Source organism: Ammospiza nelsoni, chromosome 5 (assembly GCF_027579445.1).
Source record: "Ammospiza nelsoni isolate bAmmNel1 chromosome 5, bAmmNel1.pri, whole genome shotgun sequence".
Classification (NCBI taxonomy): domain Eukaryota; kingdom Metazoa; phylum Chordata; class Aves; order Passeriformes; family Passerellidae; genus Ammospiza; species Ammospiza nelsoni.
In genome coordinates this window covers 14417007-14438211 of record NC_080637.1, presented here as the reverse complement: position 1 = coordinate 14438211, position 21205 = coordinate 14417007, and the positions used below count along the sequence as shown (strand labels likewise).

The following is a 21205-nucleotide window of genomic DNA, read 5'->3' as shown; positions in this document are numbered from 1 at the left end:
ATATTCTTCTCTTGAAGTGATTTTTCCAAAACTGTAACACACTATGAAAAACTGATACTGAGTGACAGCAACTGATGGCAAATGATTAAGCCCTCAGAAAGGCAAAAAATTGCTACAAGATCAATTCTTTAAAAGTACTTTTTATTTAAGGGAGTTGACTAAGGAACACATTACTGAACTCACATTCATTGGCCATTCACATCCTCATTCATGTACAAAATTAAAGAAAGTTTCCATAAAATTCGAGTAACTTCACAGACTTTAGACTCTAAGAGTTGGCCTTTAAAACATAGGAATGTTGCTCAGGGAAATGTATGAGAACTGGTGTTTCTTTACATTATTATATTTTTAATCACAGACAATATGTGAAATATTGATATTTATATATATATATATATATATATATATATATATATATATATATGTGCAAATTTACCTGTTATTCAAAAACTACTATAGTTAAACGAGGGCTCAAGACAGTGTTGTGTATGTATAGCAAGTCCTAAAGTTGTCTCAAAGGCTGAAGGTTCTCCTCTCTCATTTAGCCCTACATTAAATTGGTTCTGCTGGGTTTTTATTTTATGTGATGGCTTTTGTAATTTCAAATGGCCTCTATAATTAACACGCTGAGCAGAGAACTTTAAATCACTCCCAACTACTGCAACTTCTCCTTTGGCTTTAGTGATAGCCTTATCTTATCCTTCCATTCCAATTAAAATACAGTGTGTGAAGGTGGGTAAAGTGTTAAGAAAAGGGGACTTCACTGAGCATCATGTACTGAATGCAATTCTGATCACATTGTAAGAGATTGTGTGACATGTTACTGTGTGACAAGACATGTTGTTCTGTATTTGAAAATGGTATTTGACACCCTCTAAAAGGCCATCAGGGAAAAGCCATTAAGCCTTTTACATCTGTTCCCCTCTAAGTGACCTCTGAAATAGTGACTTTCGTACATGAACCACAGCAGAAAGAAGCTGAAGTTCAATACAAAGGAAAAAACAACCAAAACCCACAACAGTGGTAGCAGGAGATGCTATCAATACAAAGCTTAACTTTTGTTCCAGAGACTTGAGCTTTAGCAGCAGAAGATATTATCTCTCTTCAAGATGAATGAGGTTTTTGCTAATACACCACTCTGTAAACTGCAGCATCTCTCATGGAGATGCAGAGGTGAGGAAGAGAGCTGGCACAGGAATATTTAATTACTGCAGCTACAGTGGCAGAGCCCTTGAGTTGCTGCTCAGAAGCAGAACAAGAAGGAGGAGTGGGAGAAGTTCCCCAGGGACTACAGATCCTGGCTCCAAAAAGGAACAAGCCAGACTTAAGAAGGCTTCATTTTAATATCTTTGCTCCCTTCAGAGCTCAGTAGTTTTCCAGCGTTTTTATGAGTAAAATTATTGTAATGGAAAACTCTTTTACAGAAATTATCTTATTCAGCTTTCCAGAATGCTGCCTTAAAGGATTTCAAGCAGGAGGAAGTGTTCTTAATCCACAGGACAATCTGAGCAAACGGAGGTGAACAAGACTTGGGAGATCCCTAGAGCACATATCAAGGCTTTGGATTGCACACCTCAAAGGGAGAACTCAGATGAGAAGCCTTCTGCTAAACACCTGGAACAGATTGTGGGAACTATTAGCTAATACAAGGAACTGATTCAAAAGAAGAATTTTAAAAAATAGTTCAAAACATCAGTATCAAGACAGCAAGCACAGTCCTGAGAAGAGCTTCATAAACAGAGGAAATAATCCCTCAGTATTCCTTGGAAGAATTAATCCTTGGAAAAAGTCCATGAGGTGCCCACACTGGAGCAGTTTAGTGCTCTATGCCTACACAACATTACAATGCAGCCCACAGAGCAGGTGGCTGATGACCATTGAGACAGAAGCTCTAGCTCTTGCTGTAATGCAAAGCAGATCCCATCCAGAGGGTTGATGCTGTAAGCACTGTTAACACCACAGCAGGTTCTAGGAGCACACAATAATCCATCGTGTTGCAGGGCTCATAAGAGAGAGAAATGCTCAGAGCTTAACCAAGAGGGGTCTGCCAAAATGCCACTGGCAGGCTAATGTAATGATGGCCCAGCCAAATGGAAGCCAGGACACACCAACAATAAGGAAAATATATAATAAAGCAGTTTCATGTCCAGATGCCCACAAATGACTTTGATTCCCTGAAGCTATTAAGAATAACTGAGGAGCAGAAGGGAAGATGAGTACATGGCTTTAGCTTGAACAAGTACAGTGGAACAGCTGATTAACTCCCTGTTAACCAGACAGCAAGAGGGAGTGAGGAAACCTTCTGTGTCAGGATCCCACTGTCCCAAAAATGCACATGTATGAGCACCCATGTGGAGACCTGATGCCTTTCCATAACAATAACTCCAGGCTTCTGCTGAGCTGGGGCTTTGTGGTCACTGCTCCTCAGGGCCTCTAGGGGAACAGAACTCAGGTCAGGGTTCAGCCTTTGTGCAGACAGAAGCAGGAGCTGGAAGCCTGCATTAATGTGCATTTTCTGTAACAGCACCTGACTTCCAAACAGAGCTGCAGGCTGGTCCTTCCATTAGCTCCCTCTTGAATCAAATTTTAAACTTTCTCTTCTCATATTTAAAAATCTACATAATTGTTTCTCTTTCCCCCATGCTCCCTCCCTTGACAGCACTGAAACAAATCTCTTGAGAAAGCATTTGGGATGCTGTGAGTCATCCTAACCTCAGTATGCAAGTTTTGATTGATATACTCACCTTTTCCCTAAAACAATCCTGTGTGCTTCTTTGGTAGCATTATCACCTTTGTCTGATCCAGATCATTCATTCAGTACATTTAGGCTTTCTTAAAAGCTCATGGTTGTTTTTACACAAAACAGAAAGAAATTATTTGCGTGGAAGAAAATTACCTGAAGCTTTTTTATGGTATCTATATTATGCAAAATAATAACGTAAACACATCACTGCTACCTTTCTCTTTCCCTCTATTTCATAATTCACTTGTTCAATTACATCCATAGCTAAACTGAAGGCTTTGGGGGTAATTTTCTGTTTTGATGGAGCACTCAGCACCTTTTGATGCTAAAAAGTAACTAACAGAAAAAAACTTACACATTCCAGTTAACTGATATGTTTACAGACATCAGTGTACAGGAAGATTTAAAATAAGAGAATACAATAATTAACATGATTAATGTATCCATTTTAATGAATGAACTTATTCATATTTCAATATTATCACTTGTGGAAGTAAACAAAAGTCTCTATATGTGACGTATCAGTTCTAAAAAATTTCTGGAATTTATTAAATGGTTAAGAAAGTATACTGAAGAGGTTACAGAAGTCAAATCTGTACATTTCTGTTCCAAAGCTCAAAAGAAACAATTCTTAGCAGCACTGCTAAATGATGTTCATTACCAAGAATTTCTTACCGGGTCTAGGTTCTTAAAAAGAAGGATGTCCTTGCACGCCTCCTGCAGCCTGTTCCTCTGATCATCTGTTTTGGGGTGAATAATCTGAGCGATAGAACACAAAAGCTCTTAGAGTGATTATCATACAGTAGCACTAGCTGAAGGACTGAGCTAATTCAACTAAGCATTTTACACAATATTTTGGCCATGATTCATGACTCTCTAGTTTCAAAACCTTCAGGATTTGAATAAACACTCAATGATAAAATGGTATCACCCTAGAATCAGCAAATGAAACACTGCTATATTTAAGCTCACAAGATCTTTACACCTGTGGAATCCAGTTCATTTCTGCAAGCCATTCTGGACACCTTTATCTACACTATTGCTACCAATCTCCAATCATATTTGGGGCATGCATGTTTTATAAAAAACACCACTGTTACATTCAGCCATTTGCCACGACTACTTCCCAAAGAATACTGTGTGAAATAGTATCTGTGTTAAATTTATATCACAAGTTTCACAGAGTAAACAACAGATTTGACACTATCTGAGTGAGCCAGAAATTTATAAATTACCAGTGTCTGGGTTATCTGAGTGTCAATCAAGTTGTTGAACTCATAATCTTCCCAAGATATGCTATGTATAGCTGTAATACCATAGCATAACCTTTTGGACAGTGTTACAAGCCTGAAAATTAGGCAGAATATAAACAATTAAAATTCTCTTGAAACTCATGCTATTTCATCTTAAAAGCTAAGTAGTGACACAAATAAAAGAAATAAATACAGTTCATTATTTGTCACATTGTACCTTGAAAAATCTTGGCAATTTTACAGTGCCTTTTGAAAAAGGAAACTACTGCAAGATTATGAGGACACCAAATAAGAGTTTTTAGAAGCAGGTGCTCACTGGGTAAATATAATTGCACAAAAATGTTTCCTTAACCATGTACCACAGGTTTGGTAATTAAGAATAATACATCAAGTCCTACATGGGTGACTATTACAGAGAATTTTTAAATGTTCCTTTAACACAAACTCCCAAAAGGTTACTAAAGTATATTATAATAACAAAGTTTTTGGAAAGAAATTGTAAAGCTGTTACATTTTTCCTCCTAAATTTAATGCCTGAGAATTGAAAAAGTATTTGACTCTAAGCACGAAGTACCCTAGATTCTGCGTCGTCCTCTTCCTCATCAGGATTGTAAGCTTCTGCACACACTGAAATAAAAGAAAAAGCATAATCTTAATTCCAATTACAGCAGTGTTTCACAAGATTTACAGAACAGAGAATGCATTGTGTGGCACAGCAATAATACACAGTAATGTAAAACTGCTGAGAGGGTCCAGAGCAACTCAACTCCAAACTGCAGATGAAACAAAGCTGATACACTTTTGTGTCATTTTTGGATATGCTTGCCCTGTTTTGAAAGACTGCTAATATACTCACCAATTTCTCACCTAACTTGTTCTAAGTATCTCACCTAATGGTCAGGAATGTTTTTTCAATGCCTAAATTAATTCTTTCTCTTATAATTTAAACTATCTATAAAGGATGTAGAGATTAGATCTTTCCCTTCATCTGTGTAGGTTTGAGGTGGTTTAGGGTGTGTTTCTTTGGATGGTTGGTTGGTTTGCTCAAGGTGCTTTGCTGGGGTTTTTCACATATTTGAAAACTTTTTGTTCCTACCTACCCTTTACTTTCTAAGATGTTTCTTGATTTTTTTTTTTCCTTACAAGTCCTGTTTTTTAGCTCTCTAACCATCTTTATTGCCAATCCCTGAAATCCCTCTAATTAGCTATATCCTTATTGAAATGTGCTGCTCAAACTGGTCCCAGTATTTGAACCAAGCAGAGCACTGAGTACATCAGATGAATTACTCCTTAAATTTTACAGGCTACATGTCTTTCTCATCCATCCATGCCTTCTTCAATACCTTGGCTATTTCTATGTGTGTAATATTTATGACATGTATAATTTTCAAAACCTACTGCTTAACCATCTGTCCTATGCCTGTCTATGGCTATTCTGCCCAAGTATAACACCATACCCTTAGACCTGCTAAATACTCCTTTATTTTCAAAGCCATTTCAAGATCATTTTCAATTCTAATCCTGTTCTCTGGCATCCTTCCAACTCATTCTCAGCTTTGTGACAACTGCAAATTTAATAAGCATATTGTCTAAAACATAATCCAGATTACTGCTGAAAAAACATATTAGTATCTAAAATAAACTCTTGTGGAATACATGAGTGAAACAGAAGTAGCTGCTTGGGGTTTACCTTATCCACACAGCTGTGCAACTCTATCTCATGTAACTTACATATAAATACTGCTTGATGTTCCCTGGCTTGTTTATAGGGGACTCTTGTAAGACAGTATTCAGAATTTCATTTCTTAAAATGAAAATGTAGGGCATCTGCTCCTTTTCTTTTATCCACAGATTTTAATCTCTTGTTACAGGGTACTAGACAGTTCCAACAAATCCATGCTGATTGCTGTTTGTTACTTCCCTCCAGGTATTTACAAAATGAATACTTGTCTGTAATTTTTCTAGGAACAAAAATGATCTGCAAATCTGTGACAGATCTGTTTTTCTATTTTTCACACTCATTTTTCCTCTTCAGATTCTCAATGGTAACTGCTAACAGGGCTGAGACTAATTTAGAAAATTCTTCCAGTTTCCAAGTATAGCAAATCTGAGGCACAGCTAACCTGGGAACACCTAACACATTAAGTACTCTCTGATTTGTCATTTCTCTGTTCTAGGCTCTTTTCCATATACTCAAAATAACACTGGTGAAGACCAATGTGCTTCTGTTAATCAGTAGAGCAACACTTTCCTCGAACATGCTCCTACTAAAAATATAATTTCAGAACTATTTCTGTTACTCCTCATGTACTTATTGTACACAATCTTTCCTTGTACACATTTTTTTGGTCTTAGCTTCTTTTATGTGTTTTAGTTTGGTTTTTTTCTCTGCATCTTTTGTATTTGTTATTCTTTTGTATTTGTTCTAAATAATCCAAACTAGTTTTAATTTTGTACATTGTTCCTTCTTGTGTTTGACATAAATGAGCTTCTAATATCTCAGACAGATTTATTTTACTATGCTTTTTGTCCTTTTCCTGTGCTGTCTCAATTTTCATTTTTTTCTCTCTACAATTTTTCTTTGGGGAACAAACAATTCTTTAACTTTTTTTCTTGAGACTCCTTACAAAGAGGTTTTGCCCACTCTCCTCTCATAGTCCCTCAAAACCTGTTGTTCTAATTCTTTTACCTCTTTCCCTTCCTGAAATGTGAGAGTCAATTGCAGGGTAATTCTCACTCAACCTGCCTTTTCTCTCCCAATTCTTCAGCAGTTCCTCCCTTAGAGCTGGTATGAAATATAATAGCTCCCCTTTAGATTACTTTTCCCACTGACTCAAAATTTCGTCATAAGTGCATGGCAAAGCACATTGGTATTCTCCTTCATTGGCTTCCAGCAGGTGACTGTTTATTAAAATCACTCATTTTCACCATCACCTGTACCCTGACAATAAAAATCCCCACCTACCTGAGCTGTTTGGTGGTCTGTGCAATGCCTGCATAACAGTGGAGCCCATGAGCTTTTTCCTACTATTATTATTATTATTATTATTATTATTATTATTATTATTATTACTCATAGAGCATCTGTATGTCCAACTCCCTCTACAGCTGGGTCACAGCACAAATATCTGAACCAAATATACAACAGCCTCTTCCTCCTCCCTGTCCTCCCACCCTGTCTTTGCTAGGCCAGTTCAGTCACAGTACTGCTCATGGATTAACATTGGTATCCTCTTGTTTATTCCCCATACTCCCTATGTTATTATACAAACAACTCATGAACCAGTAACCAGGTAGACCCATCAACCTCCTCATTACCACATCCAGTTTAAAAGATTTCATGGTAAAGTACATCATTGCATATATTAAGGAAAGTCTTGGTCCCCCCTGTATGAGGCACTCAACTAAAATCTCAATTTTATAAAGCTCGGCATCTTCAAAAGCCAAAAGAAATTTGACACAAGTTCCTCTGGAACTGAGTGAGATTCCTGTCCAGCTTACTGGAAACTGGATTTGGTCCCAAATAATTACAAATGCCCACAAAAGGAAGTCTGCAATCTCTTGAACAACTATAATAATTTATTTCTACATAAACAAAATGTTCCTAAAGACTGCTTAATGGTACTACAGTTACTACAATCTTGTCAGAAATAAACTTCAGGGGATTTCATTAAAGAGCAACAATAATAACATGCCAAGCAAGCACCATATAACCCATCACAATGTAAATGACTATTTTGTTTCAGTTGTGCCCTAGTGCACGCATGTGTACATGGGAGCCCACAATCTGTGTTACAGTGCAGTGTGCTGCTGGGAGCATGGAGTGAGCTTCAGCCTGAGCTACAGGCACCTCCTGTCCTTACCTCTATGTGAAAAGAGTTAAATCAAGTCAGGAATTTCATTTAATAGCTTTGATACTGTTATGCCAGAACTGACAGGTCTCAGAGGGCCCAGCTGAACATTTAAGTCTTCCAAAACACACAAAAGAAATTGATTTTTTTCTCATCCATGCCCATCCTGAATCACCTTATGTCCCTTTCATGTAGCAGGATCAGTCCAGAAAGAGAGTATGTTCCTGAGGTATTTATTCTGGGTCAGCCTGTGTCTCTGCACAACTCTTCTCTGCTAGAAATGCATTTCAGTCAGTCCCAGTAGCTACCATCAGCAGGTTCCTTCATTAAATATTTCTTGTTTATCAGTGGTCATGGGTGCAATGTTTAAGAACTGCAGTTTCTCTTGACTAGTGCCCATAGGCCCAAATTCTAAACGAATTTATTCTTATCATCTATGATAAGAAACTTACTTTTTCTGGTTACAAATCTGTACTTATTTTGTCTTCATTTGGGTCACAAAGAAAATACCAATGCTGTGAATCTGCTGTTTTAAATATAAAATTTCCTTTCCTTTATTTCTTATTTCAGTTGCACATTTATTTCTAACTGCATACCACTAGATGTCTCATGGAAAAACTTGATACATTTTATTTTGCTTCTTAAAATACCATTTCTGACATTACTATGGTTCACTGAATTTTATTACATGAACACTGGGGTTTGGCACACGAGAATCATCCAGAACTGAGATGCTTTTTACACAGCCATGCACCACCTGCACAAATCATCTGGATTCCAGTCACAGCCAATGGAGAGAAACAGGCACTTCTACAAAGTGATTATTCTGACCTGCATTACCTGCCCAGACTAAAATGGGATTAATTAAAAAGATGGTTTATTGGTTGAGGCAATTCCTATCCCTTTTGAGATGAGTCCTAGTAGTCACAACAAGCTGCAAGACTGGTTTCCCCCACTTCTCCATTTAGTATGTGTTTCCTGGAAATCAAAGGAATTCCTCCTCTGATGATGATGACAGGCTGCTCATGCAGTAATAGCATGATGCCTTCTGCATTATTTCATGTATTCCAAGGAGACAGTCTGTGGCCCCCATCTCTTTTGCCTGAGGCACCATGGCCATGACTAATGACTGGCACCACAGACATTAATTATTCTGAATGACTGCACACTCCTGGTGGCTGAAATACTCATAGTGTTCAATATTTTATTTTTTTACCTCTCTAGCTCATTCCACATCCCAGCAGTACTCAGTCCATGATCCTTTACCATGCTCAGATGCCCTGCCATGTTTTGCTATGTGCCACTGCTGAATGCAATATTCACATCATTGCTCAAAAAGCAATCCTACTGCTATTCTTAGGGACAGATTTCAACCCACACATAATTGTGGCATTAAAAAATAGTGGTACAAACACTGTACATACTTCTCCACTGGTTGCCAAGCTCAGCTAAGTGAAATTAATTTTTTGTTTCAGCTTTTCCAGCAAATGGTTATGTTTCACATATAGTTCCCCAAGATGGACACAAAACCAACAAATTCAAATACATCAAGACAAAGTATTTGTAAGAAAAATGAACTGTCAGAAGTCAGTGTATTATGAGAATACACATGCACTGAAATATGTGCACTACTCTAGATGGATTGCTTTGTCAGCAAGACAGAGGTAAACTTTGATAATTTCTAACTCATCACTCCAAGTAAAGTCTATGTTCTAGTTTTCACCTGGTAAATATGCTCTACATTCAAAATCAGCAGTACAGTCACTCCAGCCATAAATGAATTTTAAAATGAAAATTAACATACAGTTGGCAATTTTAAGATCAGAAAACATGTTAGTCATGCTCTCTTGCTCCCTTGATGCAACAGGAAATGAAGCTATCAATAAAGAAATCAGTGAAAATTAATATATAATCACTGAATAATGTATTTTACTCAAAACATGGCAGGGAAACCAATCATTATATGTGTATTTTTTCCTAACTATAGAACTCCCAAGCCAGAAATTGTATTAGAAAGAATTTTTGGAGAGAAGAAGAGCTGTGAAAATATTTTTTCATCACATTCAAATCAAGACTTCAGTTTTGCCAGCATGACTATCAGGCTGGAGCATGGAAGCAGATCATCTCCAGCTGCTGTGGCTACAGCATGTCATACATCCCTATAAACATTCCTGTCTATGGCAGCTATGCCCACTCCCTCATACAGTAAAAACATCACTTCCCCTGTTTAACTGTATGGAAATTTCTAGGGTGACTTACTGACAGTGTGAGATTTTTCCTGTTTTGTCAGGATTTACTTCTCTTGCATGAGAAATACGGTACACAGACACTCCTTGCAGAGCAGGTGGCAGTTCCAAACTAGACAAACACTACTGGACCTCCAAATTTTCTGACATGGAAGTCTATTTTCTGACATCTCACCAGTTTCTAGCACTAGAAGAATTACAAAGACAGCCCTGCGCCCCAGAACTCCAATTCCATAAGTAGTTTTTTTCAAACAAAAGCAACCCTTTGGGGGTGGTAGCAGTGAGAAATACCCAGTCATGGTCTCAACTTCAAGGCTTACAGCTATCAAGTACCATTATTATTTCTGTCTTCCTGGTTTTGACTGGAAAGATCTTCCACATGGAAGATGCCATTGAAGAGCTGTGAGCAAACATAAGGACTGAAGAACAGCCCAGAGAAAGGTTGCTCAACCCTCTCATCTATCTGAGTGTACAATGAAATAAGACAGATAAAATTTATCTGATTTCCATGTATGATATAAGGCAATACCAAATGGCTCTGTTGCTGAGACCCATTGGGCCAAACCCTGATATTTCAAGAATTTTAGATTACTTTGAGTATAAACTAATTTGGAACAAAGTATGCTTGCTGGGGCTATCACGTCCATGATACTCTAAAAAAGTCTGTGAAGTGCCTACTCCTGAGGGGGTCACTAAACTGAAACTTTTATCTAGGCATAATAGGTGAATACACAGAATGCCTGATACCTTGCAATTCTGTGTTATTACCCTTTCAGACATAGAATGTTTACATTAGAGGTGCCATCCAAGCTGGAATAAAAGTATGTACACTCAGAAAAAGCGGTCTGGCAATCAGAGAGACATGCATATTGTAGAGATTTCCTCATACATAACAAACCAAAAATAAACTTCCCCTCCAATCCACATGACTTGGGGGATAATGACTTTTGAGCAGTCAACTACCTAGCACAAATAACTATGTGCTCAGAATGTCAGTGTAAAAATCTGAAGCTGGATGAAATCCAGGCAGCTTGTTTCTTCTAAATTATCAGGAAAGTGGTCTTCAGTTCATTAGGCAGGAACTGACTGAATCAGAGTCTTGGGAGCCCTGCCAAGACAGTCTGTCTCAGGATCAGCTGCTCGTGAAGGACAGTCACCTACTCTTGCTGTCAGTGCTCAGGCTGCAATTCCCCAAACGCTGCTTCATGGTCACCATCACCCACCAAACACCAGGGCTGTGCTCAGCTACACAGCTCAGTAACAAAACCCTCCTTTTGCCAGAGCTGGAAGACCTTGCCCAGCCTGCACTACACACTTGCAAGAAATCAGAGTCACACAATCGACTTTCCTACAGCATTTTCTCTTGGCCATCTGCTACCAGTGCTATTTCTAATGTGTTGAACGACAAGCTATTTCCTCAAGCATCTCTGAAAAAGTATCTAACATAACATGTAGCATCTTGAATGAGGTCCATGCCAATAGTGAGTCATAAAACCTCACAAGGATTCTCTTTAGAAGTCCACATGGGGTTTATTCATATTTTAAAATTTCTTGCAATGAAGCAGAAGTTTCATCAAGATTCTACTGACCACTATGAAAGCCCATTTGAAGAAACATGAGAACCCCCCCAAAAGACATTTTTGGATAACTTTATCTCAGTTGAGTGGACACCTTTGCACAAGTGTCTTAATATTATCTAGTACTTAAAAGTGATAATTGTGATGTGTTAGACCACAATTAGTTAGTACCTTCCTCTGCTTCAAAGCACTCTGGATCACAGCTAGCACACTCATTGCTGGGTCAAAGATGCACACTACTCCCTGAAGTCATAGGGGTTAGAATCACTAAGCAGGCTCCTTCACAGAAATTATCTATTCAAACTTCAGCACAAGGAGCTGAAAGAATTCCCTATTTTTAAATAGGGCACCAGAAAGGAGCTTTAACTGAATTTCCCTAAGGACTTCCACAGTACGTAGTCCTCTTCCTAGTCCTATTTCAGTTCTTTCAATATTTGTGCAATTTATCATGATGGAGCTGAAAAAAACAACCCCAGCCAGGCTTCTGGCTCGTGGCAGGAGACAGTTTTGTGTGGTGTCTGAGGAAATGCTTGGTTTCATCTATCTGGCTAGTGAAAACCACCACAAACATGCATTACAGTGTCCAGAACACTGCAGGTAGTTATTAAACAATAAAATCATCGCAAAAGTAGATGTACTTCCACCAGAAGAGTTTGCCAATATATACCATGCACTGTAGTACTTCCTCCACAAGCTTTCCCACTACAGCATAAGGAGTAGCACAATCTATAGCAACACACTGTACTCTGATGTTGACTTGTGTAACCTTCTGTTCCCATTCTCATACAAACCCAGCAGTTCACAGCACTACAATGTGTTATTTGGATATATATAAAATATGCATAAATATTTGACAAGGTCTGAGCAGACACAGAGTTCTCTGCATATATTTCAACTTTATATTTGCTAATACTACAGATTAGAAACAGAACCCAGAACTGCATCCTGCTCTTCCTGCCATATTTATATTTCATATCAAACCATACAGTGACGTGATTACATAGTACCTCCATTACAGATATTTTTTTTTAATTGACAAGTCAGCATTAGGATGGTATCAGAAAGACAATTATTTTCCCACTACAAAAGTCATCTCTTACATACAATGTAAGCAAATATAAATTGCATCTGTTAAAAAACCACATTCTGAGCAATGCAACCTAATATTTGCCCATTTTGTTAGTCCATTTAAAGAGGGTTAAAAATAAAAACTGTCTGGGAAAGTGGTAGCACCTCTCAGAAAATGTATTTAAGGCAAAAGAGCCTGCTATGTAGACAACAGCTGGAAAATAGGAGTGAAAATACATGAGAAATCTGTGTCAAGGATCTGCAAAGAGTTATAAAGACTAGTGACACAAAAAGGTGGTGGCTGTTCTGTGAAAGCACATATTTATGGCTATTTTATGTGCTAGTGTTTAAAGACAAAAACAAGATATCTATAAAAAGAAAGTAGTGAGGGGAAGAAAATGGTTAGGAGTGACAAAGAAAATAATCACTGAAAACCAGAAACATAAAGATATTAAAATATTCAAGAAAGCAGACAAATATTTCATTGAGAGGAGACAACAGAAGGTGACCTTCAAGATTCGTGTAAAGAGTGGCTGTAGGGAGAGTAGAGACAAATCCAAAACTATTGACTCTGACAAGCTTGCCTCAGTGTCCTGCCAGGGGATTTGACCAGTTTAAAACTTATTTAAACAGATAAGGTGGAAAACCTGCCAACAGCAGGTATTACAGTATGATAGTATGGTACACAGTGCAAAATAAAGGAGATACACGTAATTCCAAAACTAGAACACACCTATGACCCTTTGGAATGATGTCTAATTCATAAATTCAAGAGTTCTTCAGCAGCACATGTCAAAGCCTGTGATCCCACATAGAGTGAAGATTTGGTCTGGGCAGATAAGGGAGTGCAAAAGTCAATCTCAAACAGGCTTCACAGAAAATCCTGCAGCCATATGGGATTCAAACAGCAAGCTGCGAATAGGCACCTAAAAAAGAGGTGGAATCATCCCTTTGAAAGAATGGTTGCTATAGCAAAGTTACCTTTGGTTTTCACCCTATGGGACCAAGGGAAGGAAGCTTAAACCCACCCTTCCCATTCTCCAGAAGTGCCCTACATTCTACATTCCCAAGTACTCTGTAATGAGATGCTCCCCATTCCTCCTGGGCCCAGGCTGCTAGGCAAAATGAAACGAGCTAACAGAGCTTGTCTTCTGGAATTTTAGCATGCTGATTTTAGGTATGTTGGCTTTGGTTGAATGGGTACGTCATGCTCACATAATCCTCTGTAAGAAATATGATAAACCAAACTTACTAAACAGGTTCCAGATATAACAGGAAGACAAGGTAGACAAAAAACATTAGGGAAAATGTTTCTGCCAAGTTTTGAAATGGTTGATTTTGAACATCTGTTTTCTCAACAATTCCAAAAAATAAAGTCAAGACTTTCTGCTGACAGGATTCTTTTCAAATAGCCAAAGGAAGTTCAGAAGACAAATCAAAACTATGAAATAATATATGTGCTGTTTTACTTTTTCGTAGTCAAAATATAAAGTGCTGTGATTAAATAATACTGGTAACTACACACCAAGGTAAAAAAGCAAGTCCCACATAGCCATCAGTACATGCTCACCTGCATCTGCAACACCACACAGACAACTGTAATAAGCCAAAAAATGGGCTACAAATATTATCACTCCAAGAACAGGGACAATAATCACCCTGAAAACACAGATTCCTACAATTATATTTTAATAATAGAAGTTGTCTGTAACTGCATGACTACTTGACACTCAGAACAAGAAAAAAGACATTGAGGTCTCACAGAACTAATCTTTTTCTAAGAGGAAAAAAACCCCAAAGCCTCCACTCATTCAGCTAATGACCTGTCACTACTTGAAACTAGTGTTTCTCAGAAAGTCCTTAGTCAAAGGTAAATGCTGACAGTGCACTCTGAGGACTTTAAAAAAGGAGAATTTTTTTATTTTCAGGTTTATAAACACCCTCCACCCCTCCCACACATACACATTTGGCACCATTATGAACGAAATACTGCTGTATTCAAAAGACTAAATGGGTGAACACACAAACATATCTATCTTTTTCCTGCATATTGTGAATTCAGTTTTATTTCTTCTTCTATCTATGGATCTTGCAGAATTCCACAGTGCCACTTCACTCCATCTTGTTTTATACTATTCCAAGAGGATGCAGAATGGCTGAGTGAGGTGTCAGCAGTACACATAGGATGCTCCAAGGTGTTTTACTCTTTTATGATGTTCACTATCCCTTAACTCCATTTTCTCAGTATTTACTTAAAACCACTCTGCACTTGAGGAAAAGATGAACCCCAGGAAAATAACAGATGTGTGCAGGAGGAGTTCACTGATGAATACTTGACAATATGACCTCAGACAGCATCAGACTGACAAGACAGTTGGACTTCCCATTCCAAACATTCCAATAGGCTTTCCCAGTCTATTCCATACATAAATGACTGTGATGACAAAAGCATCCTTCTCCACCTTCAGCTGATCAAGAAAGATCAAGCTTCGTCCCCTAAACAAGAAATTACTGAATTGCATGAATGGCCTCCTGATTTCTCCAGCAATTTTTAAATAATTACGTGACGTTATTTGGAAAAAGCTGAGCACATCTCCACAAATACTTTCCTGCTATATTCCAGTATTCTCCATTTTCTGCAGATTTTCTTGTTCTTACACAAACCTCAACTGCTAGTCTCTTGCCTTAATAGACAGGATCTCCACTGGAACCAGCTCTTGCATTCCCCTACACAACCACGACCTCACATCATTTCAGCAGAAAATTAAACTGTAAGGCAACAGGAAAAAGCACATCAGTGCAAATACAGCAAACTTCTCAGCAACTGAATCCATATCAGAAAACCTCTGAAAAAAGTGCATTTGCCATTTTGAAAACTAAATATAAAATATGTGCTTCTAACTTGGTTTCCTCTTGAAACTGCTGTGCATGCAAAAGAGATCCATACTTTCAGGAAAACAACATATAAGATTCTTTTTACTGAATGGAAGGGAGGAAATATTTTTATTTCTATTTTTACTTCATGAGAGAAGAGATGTGAGCTACAATTCCTTTAAAATTGAAAGGGCAAAATACTGAAGATCCTGAGCCAAACACTTCACATTTACCGAAACCAATATCCTAAGAAATCCTGTATCCCAGGTAACCACTTTTCACAAAAGCTCCTAGAATTACAGCACAAATTAAAGAGTTAACATCTCATTTTACCAGGTGCTAGAATTCAGGCTTATAGCTCTTTTCTCCCAGGAAATGAAGTACCTACAGCTGCTTTTCAGCAAAAACTCCGTTAATTACCAAAGAATAAATTAACGCTTATTGTAAGACAGAGTGGTATCTAGCTTCTTTGGCCAAAACAATTATTTGTAACACAATGTTCTTTTAGAGATCAAACTTAGAGGGAATAATGAAGGTCATAGAGAAAGATAAAAGAACCCCAAGGAAATTGTATTCTTTAATAAATGTCCCATCTGTAAGCAGCACTGCTAAAGAACTTCTTGATTTAATTTGTTCCCTCTAGACTTCTAGAAATTTCAGGTTTAATGATTAAATAATCATTCAGTGTAAAATTTACCAAGATAAAAGCACAACTAGGAGATAGCAAAAATATTCTGTCTGAATGAACCACACTGAGTTGAATGAATCAGGCTGTTGAGGTACCCACTGCTGGCATGCTAAATAAAGCTATCCTAATTATAAAGAAATAGAGAACAATAAAAAGCAATAAAAATTGAAAGCTACAAGTGTTGAAAATAAGCAGTGCCACACTTAGAATACTGTGACAAATGAATTTGAAGGCACTACACTTGGTGTAAACACTTATAAATCAGCGTGGGATTTTTTATACTCTCAAGGGCCTTTCAGTGGGCCAACCTGTAAAGCAAAGGCAAAGTTATTTACAGCTAGCTGAAGCTCTCAAAGTTGCATAGGACAAACAGGCCAGTGTATAGATGATTCAAGTCTGGTGAATATTTTCCATCTTATACATGCACAAAGAGAAATCAATAATATGAAGAAACTGAAAAGTCTGGATAATAATGGAATATGCAGAATGATCATCACAATATGGTAAAGCTTCAGGAACTGCAAAGAGCCACATGCATAAAAGACAGAAATGCTATTGATTGTAGCTCTGAGCATGCTATTGGTGTTTGCCTCTTAATGCCCCCAATATTAGAGGCACCAGAGTTCATTACTGCTTTATGGTAAAAAAAACTACTTCTTCTATGTAGGTCATTTGAAACTATTTTCACAGAAACAGTTAGGTTGGAAAAGACCTCTGACATCATCAAGTCCAGCCTCTGACTGGTCACCACCTTGTCAACTACACCATAGCACCAAGTTCCATGTTCCCTCTTTTCTTGAACACCTCCAGGGATGGTGACTCCACCACCTCCCTGAGCAGCCCATTCCAGTGTTTAATAAGCCATTCTGTAAGAAATCCCTCTTGATGTCCAAACAAAACTGTGTCCCCTGGCACAGCCTGAGGCTATGTCCTCTTTTCTTGTTGCTAGCTGCCTGGGAGAAGAAGCTGATCCCTTCCTGGCTACAGGCAACTCCTTTCAGGCAGTTGTGAGAGTGATAAGGTCTCTCCTGAGCCCCCTTTTCTCCAGGCTGGGCACCCCCAGCCCCCTCAACTCCTCCCTCCCAGGACCTGTGCTCCAGACCCTTCCCCAGCTCCTTTGCCCTCCTCTGGACTCACTCCAGCACCTGGAGTAGAGAGGGGCCCAACATTGAAAGCTGCTTAATATCTTCATGCTTCATATCTTGGTGTAGACAGGTAAGCCAGTGGTACAAAGTGTCAGCACAGAAGCTTCATCCATATCAAAAGACTTGGAGCTCCATGGGCTCCACTGGTCTCATCTTAATCATGACAAGTGTGGAAAAAGAGTCTTGAGAAGTCATCTTAGGAACCCCATCCCAAGCAGTTTTGTCCCAGAGATGCACAGATGGTGCTTGCCCCTGGCAGTGACCAAGAGGGTCACTGAAACCTCAGGCACTTGAACCAGGTGAGTCTTGGTGGCTTTCTCTGCTCCACTCCCGTGACACACGGGCACTTGAGGCCTCCCCTTGCTGAATTAAGGAGAACAGGGAATAGAGCATTCATCAGGAATGCATCACTATCTAAGCAATGAAAATAGTTCTCATACGGATCAAAGATGGAATTTAAACTTTTCAAGTCTCAAAGCAATGGACATAAATTATAAAGACATTTCTGCTTTGAACAAAAAGAACAGGACCCATCATGCAGAAGAAAATCTGCCTAAGCAGAAAGTGGTTCACTCTGCAGAGTGGCTGCAGGATCTGACACCTCTCTGAACTTGCTACAGCTTGTGCTGTAACCCACTCCTCCCTCAAGGATGAGGGAGGGTCAGGTATGGAGTCCCTGCAGGTCCTGCCTAGGGAAAATAATGTGAGATCTGCAGTAAGGAGGAGGATGTATGGAGACACTGTCAATAGTCACACAGAGTATTGCCCAGAGAAAAACACAATAATTTATTGATGATAACAAAACTATCTAAAATAGGCATGAATTCCTACTGCAACACACCTAGTAAGAAACAGGCTTTTCATATTTTCTTTTATTCTTTCTCAAGAACAGTTAGAAATAAAGTGTTTCTTATTATGCTGTCACCACTGAAAACCTAAGAAAAGGTTCAGTGTAAGAGGGAAGATAAAAAAAAATCAGTGAACTGTGGATAAAATTTTAAGATCTTCCTCATCATATAAACCCATTCATAACTTCTCAGCAAAATATACTTACCTTTGAAAACTAAAATTTTTTTTAATCAGTTATTAAAATATATAAATATTGCAACAGGTTTCAGTGGGTACAGCAGAAGGGCCCCAGCATATTTTTAAGCCCGCATGAAGTTAAGTCTTTTTAACATAATATACCCATAAGGGTGAAGCCTGGTAATGATTCTGTGACTCTTAAAGAATTAGAGACACCAGATAAAAGCACTGTACAGAGAGCATGGCAGCCTGTGAGACACAGAGAAGGGCAGATATACCAGAGATAAGACTTTTCTCCCTTGTGCTGGTGCATCTGTCCCCTCTAGTATCTCTGTTAGAAGGTAAAGAGACACAACAGACAGTTCCCAATACATGTCTGTGTCTGCCAACCACAGGATCAATGATTCAACTGGAAAACAGAATAGTAGCTCTTCATTGGACACAATCCTCCCCAAAAATAAGAGGACAACATGAAGCCATGCCACTCCCAGTTCATTTTGTGCAGGACACAAAAAAAAAACGCAGACTAAAACCCTCCAAATGTTATGATGCTAAACATTTGGTGCTAGAGAAGGTGCACATGCACTTCCCTGATGGCTGGTAACAAATTGCTCCCATTAATGCAGCCAGCCCAGGGTTCCATTATTACTTTCCATTAAGCCACTTACGTACACTGTGCTCACCTGCACCACTGTGCAGTTTCACAGCCCAGTCATTAAAGTGTGCTGGTTTTACCCTCAGGAAGGAAGGACAGTGGTAGTTTTAACTTTGCAGTCACGAAACCAACACCAGGAAGAAAAACAGAGAAGTTTCACAAAAAGAAGTATTTGTTTAAAATGGCAGGTTGGGAAGTAAACACAGAGTTCCTGCTGGCAGCACTTGTATGATAAATGCACTAAGAAACCCAGTGGTTGGGTGTGATTGCAACCAGTCTATAAATAGAGACAATTCCAATTGCTCATATAAATAATGCCTTTGCAAATGATCCCTCTGTCGTGTGTTTTGATTAAAGAGCCCTGCATGAGAAGTGTGAAATGAATAGAAATGCCCCTGAAATTTGCTTCCTCTCTTGCACAATACAACCACTTGCCACCTCAGCCTCCACCCAACTGAGCACCTCCTTTCTCATTCAAATTGATGGGACATATTTAGTGCTTGTAAAAAATAAGGCCTAGTCTGGAATACAAAGGTCTAAAAATTCATTATAGAAAGGGCAACTCATAAGCAGTCAATTATAACTTTGGTGTAGAAGGTTTTTTTCTGCTTGATAATTCAACCTTAATGCAAAGCTTTTAATGATAAATTTTAGGGCTATTTTGTCACATATACAGTTCTTAAACTAAAAGTCACCCAGCACTGAAACTGATTTTGCTTCAGCTTTGAAAATGTCACAGATACTGAAAAAAACTTCCTCCAACTCAAAATAAGAATGACATTATGGTCAGAGGTGAACCACAAAGTAGTACATCCTAAGAATTATTTGCCAGAAATTTATGGATATGCCAGAATTTTGGGTATTATTGGCATTTTTAAGTAATCAAAATTATATAAGTCCAGTTACCTAAATAATCATAGAATCATTAAGGTTGGAAAAGGCCTCCAAGATCACCAAGTCAAACCTTTGACCTAAAACCACCATACCCACTAAACATATCAGTGTCCCATATCAATTCATTCTTTGAGCACTTACAGGGACTCCATCACTTCCCTGGGCAGCCTCTTCCAAGGCTTCACCATTCTTTAGGTGAATCCATTTTCCCCAATATCCAATGTATAACTCCCCTGGTGCAACTGAAGGTAATTTCTCCTCATCATTTGTCACCTGGGAGAAGACATTGACCCCCCACCTGGCCACAGCCTCCTTTCAGGCAGTTGTAGAACCAACAAGGTCTCCCCTAAGCTCACTTTTCTCCAGGCTGAACATCCCCAGCTCCCTCAGCTGCTCCTTGCAGGGCTTCTGCTCCAGACCCTTCCCCAGCTGGGCTGCCCTTCCCTGGACTCCCTCCAGCACCTCCACGTTTTTCTTGTAGTGAGGGTTCCCAAACTGAACACTAGTGTGTGTCCTTGCCAGTGCCAAGTACAGGAGAAAAGAGTTTTTTAATGGAATAAAAACATTCTGTACCTTGATAAATGTTACCTTTTTTTGGTGAAAAGTCAGCACACTCTTGAAAAATTTGCAATTCAAACCAAGCATTTCAAACAAGTGCCAGTGCACTATATCACAATTTTGTTTCCCCACCAGCTTGATCATCAAAATAAAAAATAAAAATTAAAAAATTATTTGGAAAATCATCATCACAACAACTGACAAAGAAAGCCAGTTGGCACCCCTGAGACTTTGCACAAGGTCTACTCAGAAAGAAAACATGTAAGAAATTCTACTTAGAAAGTCAGAATACATAAATGAATCATAGTATGTGACAAAATGGCTTATGGCTTTTAGACAAGTATAGCAAATACCATTACTTAGTGGGTTGTATCTACTGTCATGCATTTTTTCCAAATTAATACTGTTTTAAACAAAATCATGAACATCATGTTCCACTTAAAGCATCTCTCTACACCAACAGTTACACACTATATTTTTACCTGGTTTAAAAAGCTGGAAAACATAAACCATAAGGTTGTGTGCCATTCAATTAATTGCTTTATATGTAAATTTCTCAGGACAGCTTTTTGTTCTACATTAGGTGACAGTAGTATTCCATTGTCGTGGGGGCCAGAGCATCTACAG

General features: G+C 38.5%; 1 protein-coding gene across 2 annotated transcripts in view; it reads right to left on the bottom strand.

The window, feature by feature from the left end:
* PRKAR2B (protein kinase cAMP-dependent type II regulatory subunit beta) overlaps positions 1-21205 on the bottom strand; it is a 75396-nt gene that overhangs the window by 13266 nt on the left and 40925 nt on the right. For both annotated transcript variants that reach the window (XM_059472731.1, XM_059472732.1), the window contains exons 3-4: positions 4571-4623; positions 3419-3502 (exon numbers count right to left, since the gene is read on the bottom strand). In XM_059472731.1, coding sequence (XP_059328714.1) covers positions 3419-3502; positions 4571-4623 — 137 coding nt within the window. The remainder of the gene's footprint in view (positions 1-3418; positions 3503-4570; positions 4624-21205) is intronic.